Source organism: Pithys albifrons, chromosome 5, assembly GCF_047495875.1.
Source record: "Pithys albifrons albifrons isolate INPA30051 chromosome 5, PitAlb_v1, whole genome shotgun sequence".
NCBI classification, from domain to species: domain Eukaryota; kingdom Metazoa; phylum Chordata; class Aves; order Passeriformes; family Thamnophilidae; genus Pithys; species Pithys albifrons.
The window spans coordinates 37,838,986-37,864,572 of record NC_092462.1 but is presented as its reverse complement, the minus strand read 5'-3'; the positions used below and the strand labels follow the sequence as shown (position 1 = coordinate 37,864,572).

Here is a 25,587-nt window from a genome sequence, read left to right as displayed (position 1 = left end):
GTTCTGGTGCTTGAGAGTGGTTTCTGAAGACTGACAAAGACAAATTCTTGTCCACCTTCAAGAAAGGAAGGATCCAGGAAGCTACAGCCTTGAAGTCATTAGCACCAGATGAAATTTTAGAAACGGATAGATTTTATCCATGAAGGACTGCCTTCTGCTAAAATATGTCAGAACCAGTTTATTAGAGCTAATATGCCAGGAATAGTTTAGCATAAGGACAAGGGAAAGCCATCAATACAATCACACAGAAATACTGACTGCCCAAGAAAGACTCAGACAGTACCTATGACATGTATGGAAGAATCAGAGCACCTGACAGGACAGAAGACACAAGCAGGAGACACCTCCTTTTGAAAAAGGGAACTACGAAGAAGGTAAAGACAACATGATGAAGAGCCCAGATGCTGCTAGCAGTAAGACATGCATTCTTCAAATGCACAGGTTGGTGTCCAAACTAGGGAACAAGAATGAGCATTATTTAGGTTAAATGCATGTAAAAAACAAACAAACAAAAAAACTCACAACCAACCTCCTAACCCCCCCCCCCCCCCCAAACAATAACCAAGTTTGAGAAATAGCTTACTGAAGTATAAAAGCTGCTATTGAAACATATCTTTCAAACGCCAGAAGTAGGATGCCTGCCAGAAAGTCTGTTGGGCTGATACATGATCAAAATGAAAAGAGACTGATTCAGAAGCCGGAAAGCTAAATTAAGTCTTTCCATTGAACTCTCAGCAGTGACAAATGCCAGATACCCAGAGAAGAGATCAAAAGCAGGGCAAGTACACAGTGATATTTCCCTCTCTACGCTCCTTTCTTCAGCTACCTAACACTTCTTCTGGAATTTCCTATTTTCTGCCATTAATAGACTATTGCCCTTTTTTTTTTTTAATAAACCCAGTATTACCCAAACAATGCAACATAAATGGCCAAACAGTTGTAGAGTATAACTATTGTTGACTCCAGCCTTGTTATCCAACAGAGGAGGAGAACGTGACACCAATCTTTATCAAAGGGCCCTAGGGAACTAAAGAATTGCAGGCCACTAAATCTGACTACTGTGGTGAATAGAAGCTAGTAAAAAATAACAAAATTAGTAAACCATGGACAGAGCTTTTGTGGAAAAAAGCCATGTCACAGAAAAATACTATAATTTTTTTAAGAAATAAAAAGTTATGTGGACATGGGTGAAGGTATTAATACAGTAACCAAATTTCCAAAATATTTGATGAGATTCTTTGCTTTCTTTACAGGGGCGTTTCTTCACCGAAGTATGGCAGATCTCTTAGATTAATAACTGCTGCAGTCTGTTCATTCCAATTTTTGCGTGAGTTTGTGATTGTAACAGCAAAAATGTCAGTGCTGGGAGCCAAGCAGTTCACCTCCTCTTCCAGGTCATTATTGAACAATAAAAAGTTCTTGGTAGTTGCAATTAAAATGACTATAAACAGCTGCAGAATAATTCAAGGACACTACCAAGGAAATGAGCTGGCAGGAGAGCTCATTGCAAGTGTAATGACTGCATATGGAGTGTTAGACTACTCAGTGCATATACTCAGTGACAGACCCTAAACACTGCATTACCATTGGAAAAGAAAATAAAATCCTGGACTCAAATGTTGATAGCTCTTCCAGAATTTTAGCTCCACATTAATGAAAGGGGAAATAAAAGGGCAAGAATAATAAAGAAGGAATATGAAACATTTACATAGTAGCTTCATCAACATATCTTTTGGTATTCCCATATCATGGGGCAGCAGAGTAACAGAAGTACATTACAGTATCTGGGAGGAGAGGTTAAAACAAACACCACATTTTGCAGTCATTGACCCAGGATGTCATTAATTTCAGGTATATAAATGCATTTTAAAGACAAGTCTGTGCACAGAAAGGGGTTTACGAAGCATGACAATCTTGTTGCAATTTTTGGGTCAACACTCCCAGCCCACTGGTTGCCAGGAATGAAGCTTATCCATTCTTCTATATTTTCTCACTAGTATATGTTATTGGCCAGAGCTAGAGATAAGATTGCCAACAAAAATAATCACTGATCAGGCCCAGTATAGATGTATTTCTTAAATTAAATTTTTATAGTTTTCTGGACAAGTGGATCTTATACTGGATAAACAACTAACTTGTTATTCCTAGCTGCAAGTCTTGATGGTCTCTCTAGAGACTTTTTGTTTGCTTGTTGGTTTGTTTGTTTTTTTGAGAGGACACATTTTGTTACTCCACAGCATTATTCCTCAAACCTAGGTCCACTTTTTATTTCCCTAGCATGGTTTGTTTATCTTGGATCCAAAGGAATCCAGAAACTTTATCACTCTAGTTTTACCTCAGCTCCACCTCTGTGGAGACTCCTGATTACAAAATATAGTCCAGGGAACAATCAAATTAATATCTTTCTCCCTGAAACCTAACATTAGTTTTATCAGAGGTCTGCTAGGAAGCAGGTGCAACATGTAAAATCCAATATAAATGACTGCTCTTAAAAGGCTGCCACCTGCCAGGATGATAAAAATAGACCCAAAAAAGGTAAAAATCACCAAGTTTTAAGAAAAAGTTTCTTCCAGCTACTGTACAGAGGTTTTGACAGGGCCTGCTAAGGCTGCTGTACTTCTTTGCAACAAGAAAGAAGGTGGAAAGCAGTTATTCCTTCACCTAAATCCAGTTTATGTCTCCCCTGGCCCTCCTATGGTGTGCTGAAAAAGCTGCAGTCAGATGAGACATCTTTGGAAGTTTGTACACTGACTTTTACATATCCCCATATATTCTTGCTTTTGTTTAACCAAACATACAATTTGCTGTATGTCAACAGAAGTACTGGGCTTCAACACTGAAATATACTGGTTAAAATCCATAAGCCATGAATATGCAAAACAGAAATATTCTGATGTGCCTGACAAAAAACTGCAACATGACATCCAACACTATTCTTCTCTACAGGACACAGCAAGAGAGGATTTTTGCAGAAGTTAAGACTGTCCAGAATCACCAGCAAAGTTCCTACTGAATCAATAAAGGCAGCTGGTAAATCATTTTGGTAACTTGTGAGACTGTAAAGTGAAATCTAAACAGAGCAGAATTGAATTCCCCTTTAAGTAATTTCTTTCCTTTTCTTCCTCCAGCAGGGACAAGCGCTAAGGCTACATAGCTTTTCAGCTGGGAGAGACAACTCTTACAGCACTATTTCACTCTTGCTAGCACAGCTTGGGAAAGCATTTGACATACTTCACTGAACAAACCTGACTGCATAGGGTGAAGCTTAAAAATTCTGCTGCTTGAAGGAAGAGAGGGCTGAGGTGAGATCTACCTGTCTATGAAAAAATAACCTGGTCTTTACCAGAAAGATCCTCCTCAATCAGAAATGTCAAGATTGCATTAACCATAAAAATATTACTATAATGCTCTTCAGTAGGATTAAACTGAATGTAGACCAGCCTTAACAACCACAAAGGCTTATGGTCTTTTTAAACAAATTGGTAGGAGGAAAACAAACGGTGCATTCAATAGGCAATCTGCTACCTTTTGCTGCATTTCTTGCTCATACTGGGGGATAAGCAGGTAAGTGAGGATGTGGATGCCTAAAAGCATACAACACCATCAGTCAATATCACTTGCTTCCCCTCTCTTCTGCTGTTCTCAGGAGACACATGAAAGCTATAAACCTTTAACTTATTTAGGGCAATTGCAAGCATCCCAAGTATTCAGTAAATGAAATGATATCTAAAAGATGTCTTTTGTTCCCATTGTTTTTTCATGCTGTTTTGTTTACTTGCTTAGAACATTAAATAATAAAACCTAATTTTGATTTGAGCTACTGGCTTTCACCTCCATGAAGGCTTATCTGCAGCTGTGCTTGAAGGAAACTGTTTCTGAAAATCATCTTTTCATGGCTGGCCCTCCTCTTCCCTGAAATATTTAATCATCTTTGGGAATTTCTATTTATTAATGTTCTTCAGAACAGACGTAAAGACAGATTTTGAGATTACGCCAAAAATAGTTCAGGAAGCTACACGTGTGGAGCTATTTGGCAGATATCTATGCTCTCTGATGCCTTTCGCCTTGGGTAAAAATGGAAGGGAAGGAGTACTTGAGTTCTGCTGCCAAAGATGTGACTGCTAGCCGGGGCAGAGGTAGCGCAGTCCCACCTGCACACACCATGCTGCCATTTCTGCTTTGTTGTCCTTACAGAGTTGAGGGCAAGAAGGGGAGTGTGCTTCCACCTCATTCCCCTTCTCTCTTTATGGAAGGCAGGGCCAAAGCCCTGTTCTGCTAAGATGAACTCCTGGCAACAGCAGGCAGCAAGCAGCTTTCCTCAGCTCAGTTAATCACAACACCTGACGGGGAAATGCTTTTTCTCTGTTTTCTTGGTCCTGTTTCTTCCTATAAAAGGGATCCCAATGGCTGCAAATGCCTCAGCAGGAGCAGCAGTGTCTAGGGAATAACCTCTTAAAAAGAAAATGCTGACATACACAGTTTAGCAGATCATTTCTTCCCCTCTTTTAAGCACAGAGGACCAAATGCTGACCACAGCAAAGAAAGAAAAACAAAGTGAACCCACAGGACAGGTGGCACTTCCTTGCCACAGGCAGTGAACAGGAACAGTCCTCTCCTCTGACTGCCAGCAAGTGGAAACCTTTAGTAAGTTACCTGAGGATCACAGCACAAAGGGAAATGCTATGCTCTATGTACTTCATTTGCTTTCATTGAGTACACACTGGGTAGTAAATTCAAGCAGGTGTACATGCATAGGTATGAGTCAGACCCTCAGCTGGCCAGTTGTCTCCTGCCTTGAAGAATGGAAAGAACACCCACCATAAAAGGCCAGAGCAGAAGCCCAGTAACCAGACAGGGACCAGCCAAACAGATCAGCTGCCACAGCTGGAAACATAAGCTCAGAGGCTGGCACCCAGTCTAGGGATCAGCACAGTTCCAATGCTAGGGATGAGGGGGAAGTGAAAGTTGCAAAGTACTTCATTTCATATTTAAACTCATACACCCTTCACAAAATTCCAACCAAAAAACAGACTAAAAAACGACTTACCAATCAATCAGTTTGCTCAGAGACCTGTCCTTAGCTGATATTTAGCAAGGAAAATTATATCAAATGCAAATTAGCCTAAAAGTAAAATTGGCTCCAACATATATGAAAGGGCAGAATAGACTGTGTAAAGCTGGTTGTCATTACTGAGCAGTTAAATGCCACCCTGACACCTTATCCCCTCAGATCTCAGAAACTAAGCAGGGTCAGGCCCGGGTAGTTCTTGGATGGAAGACCTCCCGGGAATACTGGGGACTGTAGGTTCTAGTCCTGAGGACTTCACTGTCACTGTCCAAGCTCGGCTGCGGCAGATGAACCTTAGGAGCAAAGGGTGGGGCCAGTTCTGCGCACGCTGTGCCTCACCTAAAAAAATCCACTGTGCAGGCTCGAAGGACACACCCACGTGGGGAGAGCCCTTCCCAAATCTTTGTTTGTGAAGCCTGGCCATGATGATTGAGCAAATACGAGTAATTTACCAGAATTTTCCCACAACAAAGTAGACACCCTCCCAGGAAGTAAAAAAAAATGTTTTATCTAAAATTGCTTCCTTCTTTATGACACAGGCTGTGAGAAACTATTAGAAGACTGTTCCAACCATCATTATGGCAGATCCATATTTCTCTTACTGCAGGTAATTAAGCAGCGTTACCTGAAGAGAACAGTATTTTTGTTTCTGTTCTCTCTTTATGTTTCATTTTAAAATCATCGGAGTAAACCAAAACTGAACAAACTAACTAGGAGCGTCTAATAGAGACAATCCTTCCTCCAAGACAAATCCTAAGAAGTTATGGATTAAAAAAAGATATGACAAAGAAGACTGTGGCTAGACATAGAACATGAAAATACATGCAATTAGACACTAAAACAGATGACTTCAGAGATAAATCACTACAGATTAACTCTTCATGAAAGGAATAATTGCAACAGCATTAAGAAGAATATATGGAAATATCTGGTATATGGCTCTTGCCTCTCGGTACAAGAAGCTTTAAGTATTTGGCCTAATAAATAAGATTATTTTAAGCATCAGTTAAGATATATGGAAAGAAACTAATTGAATACCATAAAGAGCTAAAAGAAAACAAAAGGTTTGCTTACTCTTCTTGACGCAAGTCATTAACACTCCGATCTAGTGAGATCATATCACTTGCCACCATATTAAACCCAAACTCTTTAATGCTGGCTTGAATGGATTCTTTGTAATCTGGTCCTAAAACATATGGCTTTGCTTCCTCTCCAGGGCCACCAGCAACTCCATGAGGCTCAGGCTCTTTGGGTTCAAAATTACCAAGGACTCCAGGTCGTAAAACAGGATCTGGGTATACAAATGTCTGAGGTTTAAATGTGAAATACTGCCTCTGGATGATGTTTTGCTGTTTGTTATCACCACCATGATGATTTAGTTCATTTTTGGCCTTATTTTTCCTTCGAATGGATTCCAAGTCCACTTCTACACCTTCAACATGAGGCCAAGGTACCACAGGCTTGAACTTCTCATTTCCTAGTCCATGGTCTCCTTTGTTCAGCAGAGGTCTGTTGGCTTCTTTGTCATCCTATATACACACATAGAAAAACAGAAGACTATGTGAATTGATGACCCTTTATTTATTTACATTCAGTAGCTTAACACACTGACAGTTGGTACTAAATACATGCTAAGCAAGAAGGGATAAATCTCTGTTGAGGGGCTCGATGAACACCTTTTACTAAAGCTACTAATTGCTGGAGGACATCACTAGCTACTGTCCACACTTACCTTAGTGAGTTGGTCCTGGGAATGGCTAATGCCTGAAACATTCCCAAAGACCAAATATCCATGTAGGACATGTTAACTTGAATGTGGTTCAAGCTGCACACCAAAGTGATTTGCAGGGTGCATTGACTGCATTTTATGAAGGAGAAGGTGCCACAGTACAAAGCATGGCATCCTTGGGTCCACTCTTGGACAGGTGTTTTTGACACTATGCATACTGGTGGCTCAGACCTCTACAAGGTCTCAGTTGTTGCTAAGCACAGCCTTAACATGCTCCTGTGCCGGGAAAGAATACTGTGACTACATGCAGTCTAGCACACACATCTCTGGCAGCTGCGAGGCATATATAATCCCTACCCTTCACACCCCACACCTCCCCACCCAAATTGCTCCCACCAGGCATTACTCCCTATGCTGCAACAGCAGTGCTGTTTATTTAGAGCTGTGAGGTTATGCTGATGGCACTGGGGACAGCAGGCAGAAATGAGACGCCTGCTTGGAAAGGCAGTGCTGGGGCTGAAGAGATTACCACAGGCACTGGCATCTTCTGCATAATTGCTTAAAACAATTTTACAGCTCTCCTCCTTGTCTCCCCACTTGATATTTTCAGTGATCAGTAAGGGTGATGGGGTTAGAACAAGGGTGGGTGATTTTGGAAGAAACTAGACAGAAAGGCTCTGAAGTGTCTGAGTGTGAAGTCTCCAGAGCACAACAGCCCCACCCACAAATGCACTCCAAAACAGTCACTGCTTTTTCCAATAATCCTATCCAAGACGATGACAGGGAAACATTGCTGAAAGTTCAGATTTCCTGCTAAGATTAGATTATTTATTTGTAAGCAGGAAAAATGTTAGATCATACCAAAATCTGCTGGAATCAACACACACATTTTAGCAATGTCTCACTATCTATTCATAAATACAGAATTAAACAAAAATTGAAGGCAGAAGGAAGTCACCTGTTTAAACCTGCTGAAGGCAGTTAGATTTCTGAGAGGCTTGTCCAGTCACACCCTGAAAACACCCAGTTTCTCTGGACAACCTGTTCCAGTCACTTGACTCAGCTCACAGTGAAATTATTTTTCTCACAACTCAGTAGAAGTTTCTCATGTTGCTTCTTATGGCGATTGTCTCTTGTCCTTTCAAGTGTGCACCCCTCAGATTTTTATTTCCATTTTCTCTGTAACCTCACTTTTCAAGGTGAAAAGATGCAATTAGATTCCCCATTAGACATTCCTCCAGCCAAACCCAGTCTTCATAGCAGGTCTTTACTAGTCCTCTGCACCTCTTAACATCTCTCCTGTACTGGAGCAGTGCAGAAGGAGAAACCAGACACACTGCTCCAGACAGCTAAGCTCTTTCTAGGGCATCCATCCATTACACGCTTTGCCTTTACTGAGACAAGGGCACAATGCTGACTCATGTCCATGTGTAACTAAACTACACAATACTTACTACTACATTACAGTATTTTCCTCACATATCATTCTGCATAAAAAAACTTCAGAAATTAAGGAAAAAACAGTATATAATATTTTTAGGTTAACATGACAACAATGAGAGTCAGACAGGCTCCAATTCAGAATAAAAGTTATTCAAGAAACTTTCTGAGCTCTCTACTTCTGTAGTTTAAACAGGGAAGACATACAATACACAGAAGTGCTATATTATTTTGTTCTTCCAACATTTTTTGAGGAACTCAAAAGCCAGTGTGAGAAAAGGGAAGTATAATGACATGTGAAAAGGCACATTTTGCAAGGAAATAGAAGGTTGCCATAGGTCTAAATAAAGCCCTGAGAGAATTTTTGTAGGGAGCATAATTTCACACTTATCCTAGAAATCAAAAGGAAGATTTTGCCACTAGTCAGAACACTTCTGAGCTCTCAGGTCTTACCAACTCACATCTAATTCCTGCTCAAAGTGCAGAGACAGCTACAAGAGTCAACAAAATGGTGGGCATCATCAGGAAGGATGCTTAAAGTGACCATCATTTTGACTTCATAAAATTTTGAGGCATTCATGTGTTCAGTAATATTTAGTTCTGGTCTCCAAATCTCAAAAGAAGTTAGAGAAAGTACACAGAAGGGTAACCAGAATGAAGGAGAAGGTAGATAGGTGTGTTGAGATGAAAGACCAGAAAGACAGATCATTGTTTTTTTCTATAGGGCTGGAGTTAGGATTTGCTATGGGCTTTCTAGCTCCAGGTTGGTGCATGTTTCTTTACTTTTTAGATGTTATTTTGTTCCTTAAGGAATTATGTATGAGTCACTGCAATGGGTGTTTCCAAAACAGTGAGATGATATAAATAGTCACTACCTGACCTGTAAAAACAACAACAACAACAACAAAGCAACTTAAAAAAGGGTGTTATTGTCATTTTATTTTGCAAATTAGGTAGCTTTTTGCAGAAGACAAGAATGCAGGTATAGAAAACATCACTGTTTCCCTTTGGAAACATGCTTAGGAGCTACACAAAGTAAAAGGAAAAAGTGGGAGGGAGATGTCTTACTAGGGCTGTAAGACAGGTCAGCTGCCAAGAGGGTTGGAGTTGTCGCTGGCAATAAAACTGCAAATGTGAAAGTTGTTTAATCTCATTTTCCTCAGTCAACTATCTAGTTCAACACTAGCAACTCCCTAAAACCCTTTGTGAATAATGTCAGAACACAAAGTGATAGAAAAGTGGATTTGCTTGTTTTCTAAAATGAAATATCATACTGAAAAAAGGCTTTCTAATTAAAAGCAATGATTATAAAAGCAACTTGTTCATCTAGACAAAAATCAATAATGAATAAAAAATGAAAAGGGAAATAATTAAGTAGAATCCAGCAGTGTTTTCATTACCTACGGCTGCAAAATGAAATTTAAAAAACCTTACATTTTTAGAATATACATGTTCATACCTAGCTGAATAAAGACAGCTATGGAGCACTGCAATATTCTGGTGCTCCTTGTGAAAAAAACCCTATAAAACTGATATAGTTTAATATTTTAGTAACAGAGGAAGCCAATCCATATGTAGTTATCCAGTGCAGCTTTTACCTTTCTTACCTCTTGGGTGAATATACAATCCTGCAATTACCATGAAACACAAATACAATGTTTGTTCTTATATCATAAGGGAGGGTTCAAGGACTTTTAACTGAGAATAAATGAATAGCATTCAGAGCTCACCTGATGCAAGTTCCTACTCTATGCAAAAAAGGAGCATTTGGAATAAAGCTTCTGTCATAGGTACTCTGATACAGACCTACACAACTATCACTTTAGTAAGGATCTCAATATATTTAAAGTATTTTGCTTTGTTCACATCAACTTAATGCAGTTGATCAAAGCTTATTGAAGGAAAAAAGTCACTTGAGAGAACTGATGCAGAGTTTAGCATTTTCAGTTATTTCACTAAACAGGAGGGAGTTGTTTTCACTTTTTCAGTTAGTTACCTTGGGGGCGGAGGAGGGGGGAGGAAGAGGAAGAAAAAAGGACTACGAGCTGGATTCACAGATTTCATTATAGACTAGACTCATGCTGGGAAGATGCTAAAATAATACCTGTTCTCAGCCAAGCTTCTAGCATGATTTTGTTCTGCCAGCCTATGAGAGAGAGGAAAAAACCCAGCATGTATATTTTTCTTTGCTTTGAATCATGTGTGGATCTCACATACCCCATTTCAGTGTAGGGCATAGACAGAATAAGTAAAGTGTCATGCTGCTTTACTTAGTCCTTCAAATATTTTTGTTCCACAGGTCAAAAAGACTCCAGAACACTTATGACCAAAAACAGTAAGTTTTCAGTATACAGGATGAAACACAGACAAAAGAGAATATCAACACATCCAGTGAAATATTTCTAAATAGATTTCACTCTACATACTCACTAACTCCAGAATAAATAAAATAAGCTATAATTCCCACAACACAGTGGTCTGACTATCAAAGGGATCCATCCTGTAAGGTTGCATACCTTCCACTTCCATCCCCACCACGGTAACCTCCACCCAAGTAATTAGAAATTCTACCTACTGCAAGACCAGTTGCAGACGGGAAAAACAAAACCAAAAGCATACAGAAATGCAAAAAACTCAGTTTCTCAAAGGAGGAGAAAGATCCATGGCACAACTGCAACCATTTCAGAAAATAAATAATGTTTAAAGCCCTCAATCTCTACAACTTTTTGAAGTGTTTTAAGCATCACATGCAGCACTGCCTCTAAGTCCTATTTCACAAAAGCTTTCATCAAACTATTTCATCACAAGACAATCATGTTGCCTCAGATTAGGAGTGGGATCATGAGAATTTACCCAGCTTGCTGTTTCTTGCCTGTTTTCTCTCAGGTCCCAAGTAGCTCCTTGAGAGAAAATTGTTTTGCCAGGGAGAGATACCTGTGATAAACTGCTAGTCATCAACATGGAGTAAAATACCTTTCCCCCTCATGCCTTATGTCTTATCTGATAAGGCAGAACAGGACAATCACTAGTACATAAGCTTCTACAATACAGAAGTTGCTGAGTTTTCAATAGATACCAGCAGACCACAGTCATCGATATTGACTCATGACTCAGAAAAAATAAAAAGGGGCCAAGGCAAAACAAGTTAGGGGAGGAAGATCAAAAATTTTATTCTGCCTTATATCTGAGATGCAAGAGCATTGCTTACGGAAAAGTAAGTGGCATGCTCAAAAATAAGGACATGTAATAAAGGAGAGGAACTGTAAAGATGTGAATTTGGTAACAGCTCAATGTTCTGCTATAATGAAGGAGTTTGATAGAACTTAGTATTCAAGTTCTGAGTGACTTGCAATAATCCACTTGAGTCTCTCTAACACTGATTCCAAATAACGGGTAAAAACAACTTCTTGTTATTCAGTAATATTTACTAACATCTGAGGTAATTTCTGCTGGTGTTTGAACCCGTGAGTTCAAGAAAGACACTGAGGAAAATAAGGCTCAGTTCTTTATTTTATTTTTAAAATGGTTGCTCTAAGAGTTCCCTGGGCAAAAAGATGAACTAGCTCTTCCTGTCTTCTTGGATACCATCTACTTTGTCACAGCAGAAGCATTCATCTAGGACAGTGACTTTAGGCTAATGCTGCATACTGACATGGTCTGCAGCCAACATTTCACAAGGTCATTGCATACAAAGTTGTATTAAACTATGGGAGGCCTCAGGTAACAAATCTTATGAAAGAAGGAAGAATACTTACTTTCAGCAGAAATAACCTATTTGCCTAACAGAAGGGAACATAATCAATTCCAAGTTTTACTTGTTTACTGCAGAGTACCTTGTTTAAAAATATGTATTCACATATTTGGATGTCAATATGACACCCATCTAAGCATCCCACTTAGATGAAATTGTTCTGTTGTGATATTATATTTCACTTGCAAGGAGAATTTATCTCAGCTAATCATACTTCTGTCATCCTCTTTGGCCTTGCTGTGCACGTATCACTTAAAATTCCTGCAGGGTAATGCAATTCTGCCACAAGTGCTCTTTCGAATTGCATTGCTTTAACCCCTCTCCTTGCTCCTCAATTCCTTTTCCAATGACATTGATTCCCCATAACTTCCTGCTGTATATGTCTCTCCTGGAGTCCGGATTTTCTATAAATGCAGTGGTCACACTCACACATCTGGTCCAGACTGAGCAAGTTCCTTTGTGAAGTTCAGTTACCTTTATCAAAAGCAGAGACTACCGAGAGACCTCACCAGAGTCCTTTGTGGTAGACTCAGTCTTTTACAGAGGATGTCACTGGCCACCCAAAACCTGCAAACTTCTCTCTATATATCACATTTAGGGAGATTTGAGAGTACAAAAAGGACAGAGAGAACATGGTCTGTACCTTACCTATCTTACAGGATGCTTCCTTAGGGGAGGTGCAGTACTGCTCAAATTCCTGCTCTACAAGTAGTTTCACAACTAGACTCTGTCTGATTGAAAGTAAGTAAAAATAAAGACAGTGCTTCAGAACAAATCATTGTAAAAACCAGCAGTCTTATAGTCCTTGTTTGCACCAGCACTCAATGCTAGGGAAATATTGAACCAGCCCTTAAACCTACCAATCAGCCTTCATCGTTGCTTGAGATTCAACTCCTACTTACCTTTTACACATCCCATCCTTCCATTCCTGGTACTATCATACTGCCCCTGATCTCACCTGCAGTTCAATACTTGTGGTGTGTTAGAGAAGTCTTGACAGAGATGCACTTCACTCAAAGCCTCCACTTAAGAGAAGCCCAAGAACTTTATGGCATTAACCAAAAGCGATCATAGAATGACCTGGGTTGGAAAGAACCCTGAAGATCACCTAATTCTACTTCCCCTGCCATGGGCAAGGACACCTTCAACTAGACCAGACTGCTCAGAGCCACATCCAGTATGGTCTTGAACACCATCAGGGTTGGGGAATCCACAACTTCCCCAGGCAACCTGTTCCAGCACATCACTGCCCTCATAGCAGAGAATTTTTTCCTAATATCAAATCTAAACCTACTCTTTCATACCTCTCAATGTACTTCTCCTTGGGGCTCTAGAGAACTCCATGTAATCTGGGATAGTAATTAATGAAATCTAAACCAGAAAGACTCAGATAAATACCTGAATAAATGGATACTAAAGAAATCTCTACTTGACTTTGTAACTTAAGGCTAGTTTTAAAGCAGGCAAAATAGTCTGTTATTGTTAAAACCACAATCACTTTCAAGTAATACAAATATTCTTAAACTGAATCACAAATGAAGCTGCTGCATTACCTAAGGGGATGTATTTTAGTCTCTCCTATGTTCTAGAAATGAAAACATGTTGGCACTAGTAGCCTATGCAATAAAAAGAACAAAAAATACATCTGCAGCTGCTTGTTGCAGAATAATAGAAAAGTTGTTAAAGGACTGATGATCCAAAACCTCTTAAATCCTCTCCCTACAGGCAGCACACCAAAGATGACAGAAAGACTTTTAAACTCAGAATAGCAAGAATCAATTACAATATGACAAATAGACCAACCAACATCTTCAGTAGAAGAAAGCCAAAATGATCATAGAACCATAGAATGGTGGAGGTTGGAAGGAATCTTAAATATCATCTAGTTCCAACCCCCTTGTGGTGGGCAGGGATGCCTTCCACTAGACAGGTTGCTCAAAGCCCCATCAAAAGTGGTCTTGATCAAGTGGGAGAGAAGATAAATGAAAAGAAGAGTATAAAAGCAAGTATATCCCTGCACACTGAATCTTTTCAGGTGTTTTTGCTCCTTGTTAATTAAGTGGCTTTTCGTATTGGATCAAAGTGCTATTTGTCTAGAACCCAGGAAACAAGAGACCACAAGCAATCACACACTTTCCCTACCTGCACTAATTCTGACCCTCTCTTCTTGACAAAAATTGAGAAGAGCCAAATATTGTACATCACACAAGGTAAGTCAGTTTAGATTAAGCACTTAAGACTGGTCTAATCAACCACCAGCTGACCCAGTGACCATAAAATAGTCTGCCATCAACTGCTTTTCAAATGTCCATAACCTTCCTTCTTTCTCTGCACAACAGAAAAATTTCTACATACTGCAGCCTACATTGTCATTAGCATGTATTTAGCATGGTATTGCAACTACAAACTTCTGTGGAGTACCATTCACATTAATTCATTCTTAAACAGAGACTGCAGTGACTCAGTTCTCCAAGTCAACAAAAAAATCACCTGTTCATTATACTTAAGTCTCAATACACCATATGGGTTACTATACTGCAGATGAGACACCATATAAATAAAAAAAAATCTAATTTGTATGCCAGTTGACTCATTTCTTGCTAAATTCAGCCATTTAACATATTTTATTGCAATTTAGTTGTTCAGAATGCTGTTATGGTAACAGCAAAGTCCCATGAAGAGGCCAAAGAGCAAGGAGAGCACCAAGCTCTGTGGCACCAGGGAGAAAATCTGTCCCACATAAGCAAAGCCCATTAGATCCTGATCCCTGACTTAGCAAAATAAAGTTTAGTTTCTAGTTTAGTTTTGAGAGTAGACGCTAAGGACCTGATCACTATCAGTTTTCTTTCTTGTCCTGAAGTAACTCTCCAACTCAAGTCTTCAGAGATGTCAAGTGGCATCTACTCATAGAAAAGCCAAGACATATTGACCAGAAAGTTAAATCTTATTTTCTCTTAAGAAATGTAATAAAAGTAATTATTTTTCAACTTCACAACTTGAAGGATGCCTTGCTGAGCAAGAGGTTCAGTAAGGTGACTTGTTCCTCAAGCTAATGTGCCAGCAACTGTAGATATCACAGGAGGAGCAAAGAAGATATAAAGATGCTTTTCTAAACAAGAAGTGCATGAAACTGGCTTCTAGGGACACAGCCAGCCCCAGAACAATATTTAAGCAGATGAAGGCCGTGGGAAGTCTCCAAATGCTCAGAATTCTGGTGGCTGTAACCAATATTAACATTTCTTATTTCTGTAAATATTTACTACTATGTATTTTGTTCAAATGCAACCTTCTGTTCTCTTTTTAATTTCTCTCAAATTTCTGTGTTTGTTTACAGTTTTAATGAAGATGATGCCATTGCTTACCCTATTTTAGTACAGCAGAAGGCAGAGGCAAGAAATTTTCCAATTCTTTCTTCCAGGCAAAAAGCTGAGTATCAGGAAATCTCTTTCAAAAACGGATTACAGAAATGGATGGTACCAAATGCAGGATTTCCTGTCTCCATCCTCCAAGTGATTAGGAGTACCATGTTTGCACATGGCCATGTAGCTTAGAGCAATTCAGTCAGATTTTGAAAACAATGCTTAATCAGAAGCATACTTGGGCTATAACAAATTGCTTCATAATACTTTGAAGAACTAACACCTTGCTGGCCTATGATACAAGAAAAAAAGAGAAATATACCATAATTAGAAAACTGTTCACAACTTTTCTCTCTAGAGTGACTTTATAAATGCTTAACTGGAAAAATTGTGAGTATGAAGAACAAAATACACAATTGCTTAAGACATCATCTCTATCGGAGCTGACTGCAAGATGCAAAAGGACCTCAGGATTTCAGGTCATGACTCAGAGTATTTCTTTCCCCCTTCATTAAAAAATGCACTGACTTTTTACCTCACCTTTACTGTCTTTCTCTGCATTGCCAATTAGAGGCTAGCAGAAGAGCAGATAGTCTCTGTTAATAAAGTAGATTAGTAAAATGGTGTTCACAGAGGAAAGCAGGTCCCATTTCTTAAAAACTTAAATGGCCTCCTCCCTTTAGAGATCCCCAAGACAATGCAATTCTAACAATTACTAAAAAATAGGAGAAATTAGCCTGAATACCTGAAAATGGTTTTGTATTGATTTCTTACCAATTTAGTATATGCTGATCCATGCAGTTTAACTATTTCTACAGTAGTTTTCTACTACTGCCACAATCCACACGCTTTCAAGTGCTTGGCAAAAAAATTCCAATAGTTTTTGCCATCAAAATGGAAGGAAAATAAGAGAATTAATTATTTCATTGGAATATTGCCATAATCCATAACACTAACACCTCTTTCACTCAGACCTTCTCTCTGGTAGTTTTGCATTTCACTCCTGCACTCTGTGATCTTCAGCTGCATCACCTTGTCTTCTGTGCCCAGTAGCTGTTCTCACCCAGTCCTATACTCATACTTAAGGTATTGCTACAAATGGTAAAAACTTTATTCCACAGCCCTTAATAGTGCAATAATAGCTATATCTTTTGCATCCCAGATATCTTTCATCTTTTTTCTTGGAAGCTGTGCCCTCGAAGGTGAAAGGCTTAAATCACAGCATCACTCAAGAGCTTCAGTACAAGATTGGTTCTTGTCACTACATTTCAACATTAAATGAAGCTTGTGACCTTTCTAGTTGAGTCATTGCTCCTTTCACATTTTGTTTCATTCTAGGAATATCCTTAATTCTATGCATATGTTTGAATGAGATCTTAAAAATAGAACTCATGTTTATTCATATGAAAAGTAGATTTTTAAGAACTTCTCAGATGTCCTCTGCCCAGCTTAATTTCTTTCCACAAAGGAAGAATTATTTTCCTTTTCCTGTGTAGTACTGTTACACAGTGGACTATGAGGGGAAAGGCTTTTCATTTTACTGAGACCAAAACCATTTTAATAATGTTCTCTATAGACTGAAGAAAAAAGATGAAGCTGTTTCTTTTGGACTTAAAGTATCAAAATTTAAGTAATTTTGTTTTAAGCTGTAGAGATAAACAGGTAAAAACAAACATATACTTTGAATTAAAAAAGAGGCCAGACTTACAATTTATAATCCATACTTTTGCTATTGAAAATATCCAACTTCTATTATTTTTCAGAAAAAGTCTTAGAAAGAAACAAAAACTATCATCAATATTCATGTTGCAAGTGACTGAGGACAGGTTTTCTGGCCCTTCAGGCATCAGCTGTGAACGCTGCACTGGTTCAAGCCTGCACAGGAACTTCATCTTTGTTTCTCAATCATCTAAGACAGATGGATATTTAAAAATCATGCATTTCTTCTAAATAGTTCAATGAGTAAATTACATTTACAATACAATAAATCCATCACTGATATACATACTTCATCAAGGGATGCAGGTTTCTGTGCTATACCTTGTTTCCCTCAATTTTTAAAGACAGATACGTCAATCTCATTTCATATTCTTTGCTATTAAGAAGCAAACTGCATGACTACATTTTCATTTATCTTGAAATATTGTCACGATTCACAAGCTTTACAATAATCTATTTTTGTCTTTTTTTGAATTCCATTTTAGAATTTGATCAACCCTACCATTTTGAAAGCTTTTTCAATGAAACAGCTGAAGCCAAAAGCAGCATTGTATGCAAATTATACATAGTATAAAACCTGTTTCTGCAAGTTTCATCTGAACTCCCAAAAGATTTCAGAAATTCAGAGTATCTATGTAATTACCTTGCATATTGCTTGACTAGATAAGAAAAGGGAAAGAATTTATTATGATAAATTGTGTTCTCTGTCTCGTCTTTCCTTGACCCTTCATTCTTGATCTTTTCTGCATAGGAGAAGATCTGTAGCATTTGCCAATAAGTGAGTTATAGTCTGTTGAACTATTGAGGTAAGAAAAGTTCTTAGCTGTATTAAATACTTTAAATTAAATAAAAATCAACACAATACATGCATTTGAAGCATAAAAAAAATCTGAAATAATTCTAAAACAGTAAGAACCAATTTATTGAACAGATAAATCAATTTTGGTAAATTTATTATTCTTTCTGTGACAAATGCAGCTAATGATATTGCTTGTTTTGCAATGAATATCAAAACCTAATTTACATCTTTACTTTAGAAGCCAAATAATGTATGAGCATAGCCAGGTTATCTGCATCTTTTAGACAGCCAGCAAGAATACTGTAATATAATGCACAAACTTCGTCAAATGGACTTCACTAAATAGCCTGTTCTCCACTGTGCTTCCAGCTTTGCACTTTGCTCTGCATTCACCATGCAATATCTTTTATTTCAAGTATGGAAGCCAACATGGTCATCTTGAGATCACAGGACCAGTGAGAGAGGCAAACATTTTCACCTGACCCTCGAGTAATGGACTGACTTGACATTTGCTTTGTTAGTGCAGGTGATCCACAGTGGTACCTCAATATAAACTTGAAGCAGCTGAGACTAATGATCAAAACACTACTCTCAAAACTAACTTTGGGAATTGACATCCTACTGCCTTCTCTTAACAAGGAGCCAAGGATCAACTTCTAGCCCTGAACATCTTTTGAGGGACCTTCCTACATCTGTCAGATCCCGAAGAGAGTTTTAACATGACCCTCGTGTTTCCAGCTCAGATACACTATGGCTGGCATTTCTGATCACATGTCTAGAGAAGATGCAAACGAACATCATCCTCCCATGTGCACTGATTCCTTAGCAATGGGACTATAACTTCTACTGTTTAAATTAATAGGCGTACAACATAATGAAAGATGTGTGAGGCTTCTCACTTGGAACACATGGAAGTCAGTGTCCTCAGCACTGAGTCTCTATCTGCAGGATACATTCATCATCCAAATAGCACGACAAGAGCCATTTCTCTGAATCACTGTAATCTTTTCAACAAGTGTTCACTCCTTGTAAATATGTTTTGTTATGAAATCAAAAGTCTTACCAATTCAGACTCTCCATGTAAATACTGAGAATAGAACATTGGTTAAAAATTGACCTTAAAATGACAGAGAGCCTTTCCTTGGCTTGGACTTGCCCTGGGAATGCTATTTCCAGCTGGAACAATTTCCATCAGCCCTTAGCCCACTCCTGGTAGACTTCAAATGAGGATGCTAATAACTGAATTTATGAAAGCTATGTTCTTTACTTACTGCATTTAACATAGAAGAGACATTAGCAAAGTCTACTTACAATCTATTCAGTTCATTAAATGGGTGTTTAAGTCAGAACACAGTTTGCTGAATCAAGACCTTTATGTGCTAGCCTTGGACTTTAACTTCTAACAAAGACAATTTTGTTAAAGTCTGTCAGAAAACTCACTTCAAAAGTCCTCTGTAGTCCTCAAGAAAGAGTCTATTGTCTCTAGCACACCAAATTTTGGTCATCAGCTGGAGAAGAAAGAGTCAGCAAGGCAGTTCACAGTTTAGTCTGACTGAGAAGAGATAGTGTCTTCCAAGAGGAAGAGCTGTCAGTATTTCAATCTCCAATATGAAAGAGACACTACATACATGAGCCATCAAATACCACAGAAGGATAAACTGTCAGATGTACCAGGACAGAACAGTAAATAATACAGAATTGTTTACTGTACATCAAACAGTATCAGTAAAAGAAACCAAAATCCACAAGGATGATACTTTAATCAAAATAAAAAAGAAATAATGTTCACTGTGTTTTGCTACTGTTCAATAACCTGGAAAACTATTAGATTGAAAACTATAAGGAAAAGCCATATGAAAGAACCTTTCCTGCAAGAGGCAATACATTCTCATGGTTGTCAACCAAGCCAATATCATTGCTGTTATCAATCAGTTGCCTTTTGTCATGAGGTGCTTTCTTTTCAAAAGTTCTTGCACACAAGACAACAGCACAACATAAGTGGTATGTGCTCTATTTAAAACTGTCATATGTGAGTTACACAAATCAGCATTTTTTCAACACATTATCAATCACTGTAGACTTGGAAAAATCTTGTAAGTTAAGACAGAGAAAACCAGCTTGATTTCCTATCCTGCTAAACAGTTTCAATAAATGATTAAAAATAAGTAAACAAAAAAAAAAAAAGCAAAAATTCCACCAAAAGCTGGAGCTTTTGACATTTCAACTCACTTCCACTAAAAAAATATAACATCTTAAAAATAAACTGCTACTCATGTTTCCATTTTTAATAATTTCAACAGAACATGGACAGCATAACTCTATGGATCCCTTTAGCTGTTGCTTCAGACATAGTACTTGAACTGAAAACAGCGTATGTTCCTTTTGTTTAGTATAGCACTTCCAATTCTACAATTCTTGACAGTATGACAACTGTAGATTTGTAAAGGATGTCAAATTTATATGAGATGTGGCACAAAAAAAAAATTCACTTGCCTACTCTTCCTACTGAGTGAAGAGACTCAAAGCTAACTTCCCAATTCTATTCAAAAAGCAAAGCTTGTAAGACTTCTGAATGTCAGTACTATGATGCATTACATGGACATTTATCTTCCATGATTTCAGATATACAGCAAAAGCTGAAGGGGATATTTTCCAGCTCTGCTGTAAGAAGAACTGTGGAAGAGCAGAAATATGATTACAAAATGCACCTAAGTCTTGCAGAAGATTCATGAAAACTGTATTTTTTAGCTGCTGCAGGTGAGCTGCCTTTAAATTTTTGTTTTTGCTAATTTGGTTTGGATTCAAACCTCTGTCTGGTAAGTGCTGGATTTTTCAAGCTGATGCTACAGAATGAAATGAATAAATTTCCACAGTCACTTTACTTCTGTGCCACACATTTTTGTCCTGTCTGTGTGCCAACACAAGCACCTTTATGTCCACATGCTGAGCTGGATCAAGGACTTCCCACAGTCAGCCGGATTAGCAAGTCAAATGAATTTGGCATCCATAAGCAGGGTGAACACAAGTGCTGAGGTAGTTCAAAACAGGAACAGGGCAGGGGGGAAGTTGCTGGAAGTGAGGGGTAGCTGGAAAACACAGAGAGCCTAGTAGCAAAACACACAGAACGCAGCTGACTCCCTGCTTTGTTTACAACCATTACTTGTGCACAGGCATCCAGCAGAGACACAAGAGCTACACAGCCCTGCTCCCCTCAGCAATGCCAAGCCATCCTCAGAGTCCTCCTCAGCATCTATCTGGGACACTAGGAAGAGCAAGAACCTGCAGATGCTTGACTTGATAAGGTTTGCTTCTTTTGTACCTTTAAAATAAAACAACACAATTCAACTACAACACAACACTAGGAGGAGGGTCGGAGGGCTGGAGCAGGTCTCCTATGAAGACAGGCTGAGAGAGTTCAGCCTGGAAAAGGGAAGGCTTCGGGGTGGCCTTAGAGCATTGTCCAGTATGTAAAGGGAGACTACAAGAGAAGTGGGAAGGAACTTTTTATAAGGGCATAAGGACAAAGGAGAATGGATTTAAACTGAAAGGGGATCAGTTTAGATTTAATATTACTAAAAATCCTTTACTGTGAGGCTGGTGAGGTACTGGAACAGGTTGCCTAGAGAAGTTGTAGGTGCACCAGCCCAGGAATTGGTTAAGGCCAGGTTGAATTGGGTTTTGAGCAACCTGGACTAGGGGAAGCCACCCCTGCTCATGCAGGTGGGTTGGAATTAGATGATTTTTTAAGTTGCTTCCAATCCAAACTATTCCGTGATTCTAAAAATTAAACAAAATAAACACCACCAAAAAACCCCCACCCAGAGTTCAACTTTCAAAACATTTCTCCTCTGTTTTGCTGTGCTGAGAAAGCAGAGATACAAAAGGCAGCACTCTTATGTTCCTCTTGCCTTTACCACAAGACACTTGCGGTGTCCTAAAGAGGATCAGGAAAAAAAAAAGCAGGCTTGCCCAGTCGGGTGGTTTACTAAGTCTCCACATCCAGATCCTGTATCAGAAATAATCCAAGTGGAAATAATCCAAGCAGAAAAAGTCCATAACAGTAATACGGATTATTTTGGGTGGCCTGGGCGATAGCAGCTGTTCCTCTTCCCCAGGAGTCCATGACTGCTCTCCCCAGGGATTCCTGTGGAATTGAGGGTAATGCAGGAACCTGTTATGCTCTAAGCATGTTTCTGTTAAGTATTCTTAGCAATATCAATCTTTCTTTCTTCTCTCAAACCAAAGTTAGAAAACTAAGATTATTTCCCCTCTTACTAAAGAATTAAGGAGACAGATGCATGTTCTTGAATTAACCAGCAGTTCCCCTGTGCTAGGTGAGGTCACTTCTCCCTTTTCAGGAGAATTCCAAGTCTCAATAGCGTTCCCATTAAAAAAATATATAGCATTGGTGACTTTTCACAGCATGATGATTTCAACACGTATTTCCAAGTCTCCTTTCCTTAGAATGTGCACTCAAATATCAGACAGAACTCCCTTCCACATAAGTATTTTCTCAATCCTGTATCCAATCTTTTATGCCACTACAGCTAGATAAAAAAGAGTATTAGAGAATGTGCCAGTCTAGTACTGGCATGTCTTCAGTCTAAAGACAAAACCAAATTGGTTAAGAAACAAAAACTTTAAAAGCAGGAAGGTAAAGGAAGATCATAGATGTTAACATTCATTGGGATAAAACTGGCACTGGTTATAAAACATTTGAGTTGCCATAACTGGTCTTTTTCATGCAGTTTAATGTTTCTTTCAGTGCTATAGCCAATGCAGCATAAAACCAGATAAGGAACATTACGGTCTGACAAAATTAACAAATGCATACAGGGCAGAAAATAGACTTCCTACAGTAAAGTTGTTGGGGTTTGGTGTTAGACTATGAATAGATCTCCTAAATATACACTGCTGAAAGGTTTCCATTTGTGAAGCGGAAGTGACTTAACAGAACACCAGCTACATACAATTACATACAGGGATATTTAGTGGGTTCAGTTATAAGACAGTGATCGTCTACCTGAAACTTTAATTTCCTCATGAGTAAAACTGGGCTTGAAGATAAATGCCCATTTATTTTATTAAATATGTCAAAATACAATGCTCTGCAATAAGGAAATCTCAGATTGGAGAATTTAAAAACATACAAGTATTTTTGATATGCAAAAGCATTCTCACCAATGAACATTTTGAGGCATCACAGTCAAGATTATTCACTTAATCTAATAAAACATATTTTTAAAGTATGTACCTAAAAAGTATAATGAATTCTGCTTGCAACATTATGCCTTTGGTAACATTATGTTATACATTATGGTTGTTAGATAAGCCAAATTATAGATAAAATTCTGTCAATTTCTTAGAAATTAACAGCCGCAAAGCCATTCCTGAAAATTATGATTGCTGGGACTGCAAACAGTATTTTGACAAATTATCAGTACAGAATAAATTCTTTCAAATATCGTACAAGATAAAACCTGTTCTAAAATCTGTTTAATCTCACTCTCCTTTGCAGCAATGCTAACTGGTCAAGTCTATCACTTAGTGCTTAGTGAATAAGACTGTGAAGATTTCTTTGATCATAGACATGAATTGTAGAGTTTAAAATGTAACATCCCCCCCTCCCCCCAAAACCCTTAGTATTTTATATCCTGTGACAAACCTGTTGGAAGATAGATTGCCCAAGCTATTAGAGGGGATAAAATCAAGAGGAGCAGGCTGGCCATTTATCTTTCTTCCTTATTTCTAAATATCCTTTTCACTTGATACCTTACAGCAGTGCAAGAAAACTCTTAAACTGTTGAACAGTGAGCTGTAAGAATATGCCTAATTACCTCCCCAGACTCCCACAAAGAATGAACAACCAAAAAAAGCTGACCAGGAAAAAAATTACTAGATTAAGTGAGTTATTCACCCTTCAGCTGAGGATGAGATTTGAATAAGAACCTGGAATAACTAAGATCAATGCATCTCATTACACTAATTGTGTAATCACATGGATTTGTGATGGTTGCAGTCAACCTGTGATAACCATCAAGCCCCACTGTAACAACCCAATTATACCTTTGTCACACAATTCAAATATACAACATTATTTTTAAAAGTTCATTTTAAAGGGAAAAAAACTACCACAGTTTATAGTAAATATAAAAGTTATGTTAAGAACTGAGAATCAGTATCTCACATGCCTTACTGTAAGTGCAGCAGCCTCTTTGTTCTCAGCTTAGGAGCAAAACCACAACTAGGTACCTCTGATTACCTGCAATCCCTGTGTGAATTTCACCACAGAAATATAAGCAAGTCAGCTTTGATTTGAAATTATGCACCCCTAGGAAATATTACCAAAACAAATGTCTCCCAAAGAGGCACAAGGCATCTCTCAACCACAAGATCAAGGCATATGGGAATCAAAGAAAGGGGACATAGGACAGATGAAGTGTGCTCAAGGACAGCAGATTTCAAAGAATTCTAATTATTTTTAAAGTAGGCCAACCCCCAGGACATATCCATTTCATCCAGAAAAATTAATCCAGCCTGCTCCCTGCCATCCTCTTTTCCCAAGGCCCCTCAGGCATACACAAAGATTAAAAGCTACATGAACTATCCTGGCAGTCTGCTGCCTTTTATCACAACAGCTTGACAACTCCCTTGTCATCAGCAGCCTTGGTAGAAGATAATAATGGGAGCAAAACTCGTTAACTTCCCAAGAGGTGACTGACGTGACTATTCATGGAAAGGGTAAGCCTGCTGTCTACTACAGCCACTCTGCATCTTGAAGAGATTTGACCCTGTTTACATGAAATAATGGTGATGGCTTTGACACTCTGGACACCTACTCACTGCTTTGTCAACAAGCACTCAAGGGTCTCCTAATCCACTGCTGAAGCTGGGCCAGAGTAACCATTTGCCCCAAGTGTGACATCTAAGTCTTCTCCCAGTCTTGATTCCAGCATTATGCGTAGTTGCTCTCCTTGAGGATGTTTTTTGTTCCTGCAGATGGACCTGAAAGAAGACATTATGCCTGGACCTGCACAGAACTCCACAACCTCACTGTCATGGCAACACTTCTTGGAGTTACTTAGACTAAACTTTCCTGTACTATTTACATAGATGAAAAATAAGCAAGTGTTCAAGATGAGTATTTTAGACTAGTAAACACAAAGAGGGATAGAAGATTCACCAAGATCACACAAATGCATCAGAGGAACTAATTTGCAGTCTTATTTTAGACACTCAGGGTTGTAATACCCCTACAAAGAGTATTCAAGACCACTTTACTAATTTGGTAAACCTCTAATTTAGTAATGCTGTAGGAGCATGCTGTTAAGGACCTTCAAAACTCAAGACAAAAAATGGCAAGAGATTCTTCTCCCTTACCAACAGGAGTTGAGAAACAGGAAACACATGCAGCATCCTTCTGGATATGAGTGCTCTTGCCTAAGAACTCTGTGATCAGAGGTAATCAAACAATTTACAACCACTAAAATCTCATATTCCATCAAAAGAAACAAGCAACAAAACCCCACTTACCACACTTTTCTATATCTGCAGGTTACTGAGATACTGTTTTTATGCTATCACTAGAGAAGGTCTTGCCTCTGTTGCAGGAGTAACATATTTCATAGAGGGGAGGGAAATGGAAGAAGTACGAAAAAACCCAGTGCATTTCATAGCTGTGGTTTAAAGCTTCTAGAGACTTTGAAATGTTAGAATAACACT

The 25,587-nt window shown here is 38.6% G+C and overlaps 1 protein-coding gene across 2 annotated transcripts in view; it reads right to left on the bottom strand.

Moving 5' to 3' along the window:
• Positions 1-25,587, bottom strand: part of GALNT7 (polypeptide N-acetylgalactosaminyltransferase 7) — a 94,060-nt gene that overhangs the window by 34,283 nt on the left and 34,190 nt on the right. For both annotated transcript variants that reach the window (XM_071556246.1, XM_071556245.1), the window contains one exon: positions 6,143-6,597. In XM_071556246.1, the coding sequence (XP_071412347.1) occupies positions 6,143-6,597 (455 nt within the window). The remainder of the gene's footprint in view (positions 1-6,142; positions 6,598-25,587) is intronic.